The sequence below is a fragment of the Symphodus melops genome (genome assembly GCF_947650265.1).
Source record: "Symphodus melops genome assembly, chromosome: 16".
Lineage (NCBI taxonomy): Eukaryota > Metazoa > Chordata > Actinopteri > Labriformes > Labridae > Symphodus > Symphodus melops.
This window is the reverse complement of record NC_136706.1, coordinates 10315468-10326604: the sequence shown is the minus strand read 5'-3', so window position 1 is coordinate 10326604 and position 11137 is coordinate 10315468. Positions and strand designations below refer to the sequence as shown.

General features: G+C 39.5%; 1 protein-coding gene across 1 annotated transcript; it reads left to right on the top strand.

Annotated features, from left to right (window-relative positions):
* The first annotated feature begins 174 nt into the window (after positions 1 to 174).
* drg1 (developmentally regulated GTP binding protein 1) lies at positions 175 to 6097 on the top strand. The gene is made up of 9 exons (XM_079364616.1): positions 175 to 408; positions 1038 to 1161; positions 1309 to 1484; positions 1582 to 1651; positions 2044 to 2213; positions 2902 to 3032; positions 4481 to 4648; positions 4786 to 4908; positions 5753 to 6097. Exons 1-9 carry the CDS (start codon positions 370 to 372, stop codon positions 5850 to 5852), a joined length of 1101 nt encoding a protein of 366 aa, XP_079220742.1. The 5' UTR covers positions 175 to 369; the 3' UTR covers positions 5853 to 6097.
* Positions 6098 to 11137: the final 5040 nt, after the last annotated feature.

Genomic DNA, 11137 nt, shown 5'->3' with positions numbered 1-11137 from the left:
TACTGAACACGTAGTTTAAACATTCTCAAAAATGACCTGTCTGTATAATGAAATACATTTCAACCATTTTATAAATGAAGCATGCACTATAAAAACGGATAAAGAGCACTTTTTCTTTATCTATTTCACAGTTTAGGATTAGGGTTAGGTTTTTTTCCCTACAGTTTGTCCGGTCAGCCAGCGTCAACACACAGTGTCCCCCATACCAAGTCTCGCGAGATATCCCGCGATGAATGCCACAGCGGCAGTTGCGTGGTGTTGGTGTAGCTTGTAGCCAGTGTGCTTGCGAAACAACATTTAAGGTTGCCAACTTAAATGTAAAGTAATACCAATTTCATTTGGAGACATTATTTGTATCAAGGGGTCACAATGAGTATACTGGCGAAAATAGCAGAGATCGAAAATGAGGTAAGTTGTGATTACACAGCTGGCCAATGAATCAGTCACGTTTCAGTTAACTGTTAGCTGCTAGTAGCTCAAACAGCTGGGCCTTATAGTACACTTAAATATATCTTTACAGATAACTCCGTGTATTAAAAACGTTGTTAGAAAAAATATGTATGTGTCCAAGCTTCTGAATGTCCTATAAAGTATTGTTTTTAATTGTAATGTTAGTGTTTTGAATCGGTAACAGTTAGCATAGTAACAGTGCTGACACCAGATTTGGTTTGATGTTGAGGGAAAGCCAGCACTCACATTATAGTCTTTTAATTTAACCAATACTATATTATCTTGATATGAAAGACAAGAAAATTAGACTAGCAATTATTAGTATTAACAACAAAAACATGGCGTACCATCAGTTACCTGATTATTTTTGTGTTGTAAAGATACCTTTAACTTTGGCCATAAACATCTCTGAAGGACAAATTATTTAATTTATTGTCATTAAAGTTTGTGGATAGGCGTTTTTTCAGTATATATATTTAAATAAATAAAGCCTATCCTAGCATGCATTGGGGTGCACCCTTAGACAACAATGAAAATCCGACATACAAGTATGGAAGTGATGTTTGATCTGTCATTCCTCATTTTAGATGGCCAGGACGCAAAGAAACAAGGCCACAGCTCACCACTTGGGTCTGCTCAAAGCCCGCCTTGCAAAACTGAGAAGGGAGCTGATCACACCAAAAGGAGGCAGCGGAGGAGCAGCAGGAGAAGGTGCAATCCAAGTTTTTAATTACATACCATCGGTTTTACTCTTATTTAGGCGTTGAAACAAAACACTCATATATATTTCTGGTATTCTGGTAGTGTAAGTAGGTATTTGGCTGATTCGAGTAAATGATCCTGTCTTTTTTTCTTCAGGTTTTGATGTTGCAAAAACAGGAGATGCCCGCATCGGCTTTGTTGGTTTTCCTTCTGTTGGAAAGTCTACTCTGCTGAGTAACCTTGCAGGTGTGTACTCTGAGGTGGCAGCCTACGAGTTCACCACCCTCACTACTGTTCCTGGAGTCATTCGCTACAAAGGTGCAAAAATCCAGGTACAAGAATTTCAGATTATGTTGGTCCCACATATAATGTTCTAAGTTTTTTTCCCCCCTGATGTGTTTGCTTATTTCTTGCTTCTTCCTTTTAAAGCTTCTGGATCTCCCTGGAATCATTGAAGGGGCCAAGGATGGCAAGGGGAGAGGAAGACAGGTCATCGCAGGTAATATATGTGCTTATTGACTAAAGTAACCATAAAAAAGGATAGTATGTTCAATAAGGACATCAGTGCCAAGGGAAAGCTTTTCTTTAATTATTTTCGTTTTCTCTTCTTTATTTTGTATAAACATGCCCTATTACGTGCTTATAATGGCAGCAATAACAACATTTAGAAACCAAGACGAGAAAGGGGAGTTTTATATCTGCTACAATATATAGGCAAACAATGTATTGAGGTCCTGTGGGTGTATATTGCCAACAAAGTGCAGCGTGACAAACCCATTTTCCTTCCATTTAGAGATTTACACTCATGTAAGTGGTTGCAGAAAAGAAGTAAATTCCATGATCTACTCCTCTCAAACCAATGTGAACGTCTCCCTCCTCCCTCTGTTTTAGTGGCTCGAACTTGCAACCTAATCCTGATAGTGCTTGATGTCTTGAAGCCTCTCGGTCATAAGAAGCTCATAGAACACGAGTTAGAGGGCTTCGGCATCCGACTTAACAAGAAACCACCCAACATCGGCTTCAAGAGGAAGGACAAAGGAGGCATCAACTTCACGGCCACGGTATGCCTTGCACTGAGGCACTGCAGTTTCAAACCAGAATAGCTTGTCACAATTTTCCCTCTCGATGACCAACTGCTGATGGGCTTTTAGTTTGCTGTAGTGACTGAATGTGTTCAACACTGTAAACACGGTAAATGTAGGTGGGATACGCTGGGGAAATTTGATTATTACTAGAACCATAGTCAATGAAAAGGATGGCCCTCAATGCTGTGATTACTCTGCCATGCAGGATCTCAGTTGCCAGGGATATTTGTTCTTGATGGTCACTTTATGTTAATGTTGGGACATTTTCTAGCACCCAATTGGTTTGAACAAACAGTTTGGCTTTAATAACCAAGATGTCCTCTAAATGTTTGAACTAATCTGCTGAATCAAATGCAGAAAATATCTTTTTTCCTCTAATTGTCTCTCACCTTGGTAACAAACACTCAAAAGCTGCCCTCTGGTGGAGACATATGACACAACACTTAACTTAAATGCTTAAACATATCCATTTTCTTAGCCTTTGACAGAATATCTAAATTACTTTTCTGTTTGATAAATACAACAATTACCTTTCACTCTGTGACAGTATACTGCCCTTCAGGCAGTACAAGTACAAGGTAAAGTGTATTGATAGATGCTGTTGAATATGTTTTATGTGTTTCTGTCTTGATCAATGCCATACCTGTGTCCCCCCCGTCTTTAGTGCGCCCAAAGTGAGCTGGATGGCGATACAGTTAAGAGTATCTTAGCAGAGTACAAGATCCACAACGCCGACATCACTCTGCGCAGTGACTCCACAGCTGATGACCTCATTGATGTGGTGGAGGGAAATCGGTAAGCTGCTGAAGTGCCAGAATTGGCCTTCCTTAGTCCTCCTAAGTGGGTGTGGCCTGATAGCCAATGACTCCAATGCAGATACAATTGAAAATGCTGTTTGTGTATCAGACAGGGATTCTAATGCAAGCCTTTTCAGACAGCTCACCGTTTGACTCATGCATATTTTCAACGATGAATGAAGTCAAGTCAAGCAAGTTAAAAACATGGGAGATTACCATTTCACAGTGCAAATAGAATATGGATAACTGTATGTTTGTCCTCCCTGCAACTGTAAGGGAATAAAGAGTCATCTCTTCCATAAATGCTCTCTGTGCCTTACCGAGAGAGCATAAAACATTTCAGCAGAATAAATACAATTTTAGGGAAAAGGATTTTTTAAACAATTTTCCATTCTTTGAAATATATCAATACGTATGAACTCAAAACCTGTAATTGTATCGAAGCGAATCATTCACAGCATCTCTTTCACACAAATATGCTCTGCCTGTTTAATACAATGATCGATCACAAATGCTCAAAAACACTGTCGCATCTCGCCTGCCTTGCAAGGTACACTTCTTGGTCACACACAGGTGCTGTTAAATCTGGAAAAAAAAGAAGGAAAAATTAGTCCTATTCAGACTGTGTTTGAATGGGGATGTTTCGCCTTGTCTGAGGCATAATGGGAGGGACGAATTGCTCCCCCCTTGGTAGTAACAGAGGCATTACAGCAGGGGAGAGCAGGGCTGTGTGTGTGTCTATGTGGATCCCCCCCCCCCCCCCCAATGTGCCGAGCTCTCATGCTTCGGCAGCGCAATGTGAATTCACAGACTGCCGTTGCGGAATCAATATGAACGTCTTAATGTGTGATGACAGCTGAGCTTTGTTTGTTGCGTAATTGCACTATGAATAGGGATATTGAGAAGGATAAGAGGAGGCAATGCCAATCTGAGGGTGTGGTCACACTGGCAATCCATACCGTCTGTAAGCACGCTTCAACCCTAAAGTTCAGTTCACTCCGTACCCTGCTCAGGCATGGTAAACTCCCTCGGCTTTGGCACACTTTGGAGAAGTGAGCTTGGGCACGGTACACATCATGCACAAGCACGCAGGTACACAAAGCTGACAGCATTCATTATGGAGACATCCAGAGTTTTGACTAAAATGACTCAAAATAAGTCGCAAAGTAGTTGTCATGTTCACCATGTTGTTCTCTGATGTGTGCCTCTTATTTTTTTAATTTACGGCTGTAGCTGGTTAAAGTGATACAAAGTCAGTAAAGTAGATAGGTTTTCTGTCTCGCAGACGTGGACTCGACTGCGTGTCCTCTTTTTTTTTTTTTTTGTAAACCTGAGCACGCTTCTCTCGGCTCAATAAGTAAAAAACAGAATACACAACGTTGATGGCTGCTGATGATGCAGTCGTTTGAATGGACAGCACCCACTCACTCTGTCTTGTCTCTACAGGGTCTACATCCCTTGCATTTATGTGCTCAACAAAATCGATCAGATCTCCATCGAAGAGCTGGACATCATCTACAAGGTCCCTCACTGTGTACCCATCTCCGCCCACCATCGTTGGAACTTTGACGACTTGCTGGAAAGGATGTGGGACTACCTGCAGCTTGTGCGCATGTAAATAAAGTTTATACAGTCACTAACGACCTTTGGTGAAATGAGGATTCAGATTGAAATGTTGCAGAACAAGGAGTAAATATGGGATTTAAGCTGCAGTGGTGGACTGTTGACTGAACTCGTGTGTTTATTTACAGCTACACCAAACCCAAAGGCCAGCTTCCTGATTACACTTCTCCAGTCGTACTCCCTGACCAGCATACGACTGTCGAAGATTTCTGCTTAAAGATCCACAAAAACCTCCTCAAAGAACTGAAGTAGTGAGTACTGTTAACTCAATGTTCCACTTTCTCAAGGGGAGTTTGTCACTTAGCTTAAAATGGATTTCTCTTAATCACAGACGCTACTCTTTATATACACTTTCTCCCCTTTGATGATTATTTTACGCCTTTATTCAAACAGGGAACAAGATGGTTGAGTAGTTCAGAATAGAGCATTTCAATTTCTGAGAGGAAATGCCAGTTTTGGATGTGCACTTTTAAGAAACCTAATCACTGTAACACACGTTGGAAGAAAGAATGCTAAATCAGCTATTATCAGTCCTGTTTAAAACATACATTTAAATGTAACCACGTTTGTAGTTTATGTAGACAGAAACATTTATCTGCTTATCTCCACACTGCAGTTAATTCAGGATGAGGTTTCTTACTTGGGGAAGGTTTAAGAGCCCAGATTGAAAACTGTTCATTAAATTCTTTCAAACAACACAGCGCTTCAATCACAGCCCTTAGATTCTTTGTGCCGATGAACACTAGATATGCATTTATCTAAGAGTCTGGATTAGGATCTGAAAAGATGTATGGCACCACCATCTCTAAATTGGAGAGCTGCGATCATCAATCAGTCGATATATTAGTGCAGCTGAGCATTAGCCATCCTCCAGGGAATAAATGGCTCTAACAGTGACACCAGTGATTAGAAAGCCTTTGTTCAAGGTGTCAATGCACCCTGTTGGTTACTTATGAGTGCAGAGCAGTTGTAGCAAAAAGAGAGGTAATATTGACTGTACACATACTCTTATGTAGTAATTGAGTCTCTTTTTTTTGTAGCAGTGTGAAACTACAGTAATTGAAGTGATGATTAATTCTTTTCTTTTTTTTTCAGTGCACTCGTGTGGGGCTCCTCGGTGAAACACACCCCTCAGAAGGTGGGGAAGGACCATGTGATGGAGGACGAAGACGTTATCCAGTTGGTGAAAAAATAAATGTTGGTGCAGTGCATGGCTCGTATAACACAAAATGTTCTGTGGAGTTGCTCAATAGTCACCCAACATATTTGTTAGAGCATCTCCATCACCTCGATCCAAGTTTTTGCTCTAATTGAAATACAAAATGAGATGAATGTAAGTGTCCAGTTGAAAAGAACCTACTGTACTTAACACCATAAATAGTTCATATTGAATATTTGTTAAGGCTTGCATTAAAATCTGTACAATAAATAAAAAAGGGGGAATATTGTTTCATGTGTTCTTTGTTTTTTTTTAGAATAGTAACTGTATTTCAGTTGTCCTTCAAATTAATGGTTTTTATTTCTTATTTTACTTTAAAACTGATTTTTGCACGAGGGTGTGAAATACATCCATGGAAACGTTTGTCTCTAAATCAAGACTGTTTCCTACTTGTGGTCCAGTCAAAGAAATGTTGCATTATCCTGTGCACCATCAAAGCAACACGGTCCTGCTCAGAAACACACTATAGCACTAAGCTACAGCGTTACTGCAACCATTGCAGTGTGGCTCAGAGAAGAAAAAAAAGTCTCATTTGAAAGGCCTGTCCAGCTAAGTGATTTATGTGACATTGATGATGGAGGCAGTTATTCAGGCTGGTGGCCCACCCCTTCTCTCTGGTAGGGACGGCCACTCAGGTTAATCAGTTCATTCACTCAGACGCAGTCTGGGGACATCATAAGCCAGCTGTTCACAACTAACAAGACTCCTTGGAGCAAAATAAAGAACATTTCATCAGAACCGGGAGCTCTACTGGAAGCTCCCGTTATCTGACATCGATATGTTGCAAGTGGAATTAAGTGTTGCGGCCATTTTGCGTCTGAGCACCAGATGTTGGTTTGTAAATGCAGTGAACGATGCATGTGCACATTCAAGAATGGAGACTAGAGATGATATGAATATTGTCAGACTGGAAATTAAAGGAATAGTGAATCTACACTTCATCGGAATTTAATAGCAAAAAAACACAAGTTACCTTTAATTGTCAAAGACATTGGGTTGTTGTAAAGCATATTTGACATGCTGCAAAGTTGCCGCAATGTCTTGCGATTTGAGCTTTGGCAGGTTAAAAAAAACGTGTCTTGCATCTTATAAACAATAAATGCATCACACAGGAAAGGGTATGCTTTTCAAAATGTTAAAAAATATGAAACCAATATTTCATTCAGTTCCAGAAAACAGTACATATTTTTGTCTACTTACCATTAAAATTAAACATTAAAATATAAAATACATGTGAGCAATAGACAGATTCTTATGTTTTAAACCTTGATGAAATACATCCTTTCTCCATGTGGTTGTTACGAAGAACTCCTATTAAAAGAATCTAAAGTTCAAAAAATGTTGGTCCTCGCTGTTTGACAAGGATTTAGATAAACAGGAAGGTTGAACGCATAACAACTAACCTGCAGGAGAGACTACACTTACAACAGTATTATGGTCATTGAAAATGCTATCCGTTGTAGTTGGTGTTAAGCAACAAAATTCTTACTGCGAGAAAAGACACTTTTTTTAGTAAAAGCTGCAGTGGTCGAGGGTACTGCCTCCCTGTCCCTCAGCAGCAGGATCAACCCCCCTCAGACACCACCCCACCCCCCTTTTTACCCTGTAAATTATAGCAGCACTTTAGCTAATGAAAGAGTTGAAGACCGGGCACTAATAAAAGCCATTAAGTGAATAAAGCACTTCCCCCTCAAACAAAATTAAGAATCTCCCCATTTGGAAAGGGGAGGACTCTGTATTAATATTTATGAAATGCGGAACCAGAGGCCCCCCCCAAAAAAACTCCCCAACCCACGTCCAAATCCAGCCTGAGCAAGTCCTCCTTGCCAGTGCACCTATCCCAAGAGAACATCAGCAACCCCTCCTAGCTTGAAGGAGGGGCAGGAGTTGGGGACTTGAAGGGTGCTGAGGACGCAGTCAGGACAGTCTGCCTCCAGTAGAGCAAGCAAGAAGACCCCAAGACAGAGCTCAGAGCACCCGTTCAACCGCCTTCGCCAACCATGAGCCAGCAGCACCCAGCGTTGACTTTGAGGCCAGCGGGTGGAAAGGAAAGGTGGGTTTGTTGGAAAGACCACATTGGTTGACTTTCACAGGATGGTACAATACAGAGTAAGTTGTGAACAAATATCTAATTTAGTGTTGTACTGAAAGTTTGTTGGGTTTATCATTGTGACCCTTAGCCTCAGGTGTATTTGTTGTATTTTGATTATTTATCCTTCAAATGAGATATTTTAAATATAAATTATGAAGTATTCTAAACATTCATAAGTTGACTTTAGAATAAAATTACAAGATTTAAAAAGCTATTCAACTCCTGAAGGATCCCAATCGTGCTGATCCGAGTCCAGTTTTGAAGACAAGAAACAAGGTAAGCTAAGGAACTATTAATTATGTTTCACAATCATCAATATTTAAAAATCATCAAGACATCCCATCAACCACCTTGCATCCTGTTGAATCATCCTCATTTTTCGAAAAAAAAACCCAAGTCTGTTTCACCAGCATCAACCATTATTCACCCAAAGATCTCACATTTTTGTGCTATTTGTTCCAAGCAAACGCAAGGTATCTCTTCGGTGTATTCATATGAATTGTGGTGTAATTTCATTACACAAAGTGGTTCACTTGCCAGAGCCCTAAGTCGATTATTGCACCAAGCCTTCTCATTTTAGTAAGACGTCCCAGGGGAGCAGAAAAAGAGACACAGGAGTAGGTAACAAGATTGTTAAACCATTTGGATAATGTCTCTTACCTTGATGGTATCAAGACTCTTTGACATTGCACTCAGGCTCGGTTAACGTTGTTAGGACTGAAAGGTCAAGAGTGGTTGCGTCTTTACTGTTAGAAGATGACAAATCTTGCCATGTAGTAATAAGTATAATTCTTGAGTCCATTGGTATCCCTTGGAACCAAAATGTATTTTTTGTGAATTACTTCCAAACTGGACTGTATGAGATACTGCTTTCGTAATAAGATCACTGGCGAATTACCTAAACTCTATTTCCATTGATTAATTGAAGAACACCAAATGTACTGATAAAGCTAATTTACTTAAGTCACAGTTCATAAGGCCTATATCTGGAAAATGTTTCAGTAAAACCACTTTTTTATTCTTGTCTGAAGAAGTCGCTCGCAAAGGACGGGAGGGTGGGGTCTGACGCAGTTTGTGCGCAGAAAGGGTGTAGCCCTTTTTTCCCGCAGTGAGAGTGACCTATGACTAATCCTCTTTTTTTGTTCTGCAGATGTTGTTAACTTCAATAATTCTTGTCTAATCATTATGTAAACCAATGGTGCCATTTTTTTCCCATATAAGCATGGTTCACCTCCCTAAGACCTTCAGACTTTTTTTTGAACTCTTGGACTGCAGATACAAGTCTAGATGTTGGATTTCTCCTTCAAATGAGAGTAAATATTTAATAGATATGGTATTTCTTGGAGAAGTGTTGATACCCCAGCATACCCATCAAGAAAGAGTCAGCTGCCGACCGCCATAAAAATATGTTTACCAATGTTTTCTATTATACTTCCATTCACATGTAAATCAAAGCTTTTGAGTCATTTGGACGCCTTCTATTGAAGAGAATCCTCTGTGATGCGTGTTCATTTTTCCGTCTTTGCCTAAGACTCCATTGTGCTTGATCTAACCATGCAGTGAATCTCCTGTCCATGGTTGTGCCAGGCACCTTGGAAGCTTAAGAGCACTTTCTACCATCTCTCAGATTTCCAAGTCCGGTTGGAATTTTCTGCACTTTTACAACTGAAAATGTAAATTCAATATGGCATAAGATTGTGAAAAAATAAATTTGATTTAAACAGCCTGTGTGTTTCATTTGCAACAATATATTTGAAATGTTAAATAAAAAACCCCCAGAAAGACTGGGTTTTTATAGCATTCATACAGATAAAACAGTCATTTGTACAACCTGGTTGATGTCATCACGACAGAATTGTGGAAACGATCAATTACTGTAAGTGCTCAATGGCTTTTAACTGCAGCTAATAATCTCAGCCAATGGAGGTCATATATTAAAACAGTGTGCAAGCTGTTGGGACAGCAGAGACGTCACTGACCTGTAAATCAAACACTGAGACATACAATCCTGACTGTTTTAGAGAGGTAAACAGAATGTCCTCAAGTGTTTGATCAATAAATTGTTTTTTTGTTTCTAGAAAGATTTGTTTGCTTCACTTTTTAGTCCCCGCATTTCACCAATAAACTGATGTAGAATAAATCAGTCATCCCAATTCTTTATGAGAGTTCATTCAGACTACAGTAATATATTGATAATATACAATATGAATGATTTGCCTGTCGTGCTTCAATCACCATCAGAATGACCTCTGCAGCAATGCAGTAAATATCAGGTTGTGTCTTGTTTTGTCATTCTAAGTAAATTTGCTCACCCTTGACAACTTCTTTTCATAATAAAATCAAGATGAAACATTTCCAGTAAAATACACCCTCATATATTAAGGGCTTTTGATCTGGGAAGTGCTATCGGACAGAGTAATGGTGAATCTTTAAATTTATTTACTAAATGAAGCTACAGTCTTAACTGCAGTAAATATATGGTTTTCCTTTAAACTGGTATACTAGGTTTTCATTTTTCAAAATATACACAACTCTTTTCCCGACATCCATGTTTACTTATAATAGTAAGAAAAGCAAAATGACATCGACCTCACGTAGTAAAATTGTGTTAAATCGAGTTTCACAAAAAAAACCATTGGGACATTTTTGGGCCACTGGGTATGGACAGCAACACCTTCATGAGTTATTCAAGTAATACTAAAATAAACAAAATATTCCAGCAATGTCAGTTTGACACTTTAGATAAATACACCAAAGTGGGTCTTAATATTTATCCAAAACAAGGTTGTAATTATATCTAAGGAAAACAAATTGTTTTATAAAAACTATAACCTTTAATTATAAATGAGTACCGTAAATTCCGGACTATAAACCGCTACTTTTTTCTCACACTTCGAGCACTGCGGCTTCTACTCCGGTGCGGCTAATGCATGGATTTTTTATGGGGGACAATGAGCTTCTGCCGCAAAAACATTTGACTTCGTCACGTCGGATCTTAATATCAGTCATTTTGCGCTTCATGCACGCACCCTCATGATGGAAAACACACGGAGAAATACATATGATGCAGCTTTCAAGTTAAAGGCGATCGAGCTGGCTGTCAAAGAAGCTAACAGAGCTGCTGCACGTTAAGATGACACTGACAGCGACAAGAGAGACTGAGGAAGTG

Coding starts and splice junctions, on each gene's coding strand:
- drg1 (XM_079364616.1), top strand. CDS start 370: ATGAGTATACTGGCGAAAATAGCAGAGATCGAAAATGAG. Junction 1,652..2,043: donor AGGAAGACAGGTCATCGCAG/GTAATATATGTG, acceptor CCTCTGTTTTAG/TGGCTCGAACTTGCAACCTA. Junction 3,033..4,480: donor GATGTGGTGGAGGGAAATCG/GTAAGCTGCTGA, acceptor TTGTCTCTACAG/GGTCTACATCCCTTGCATTT.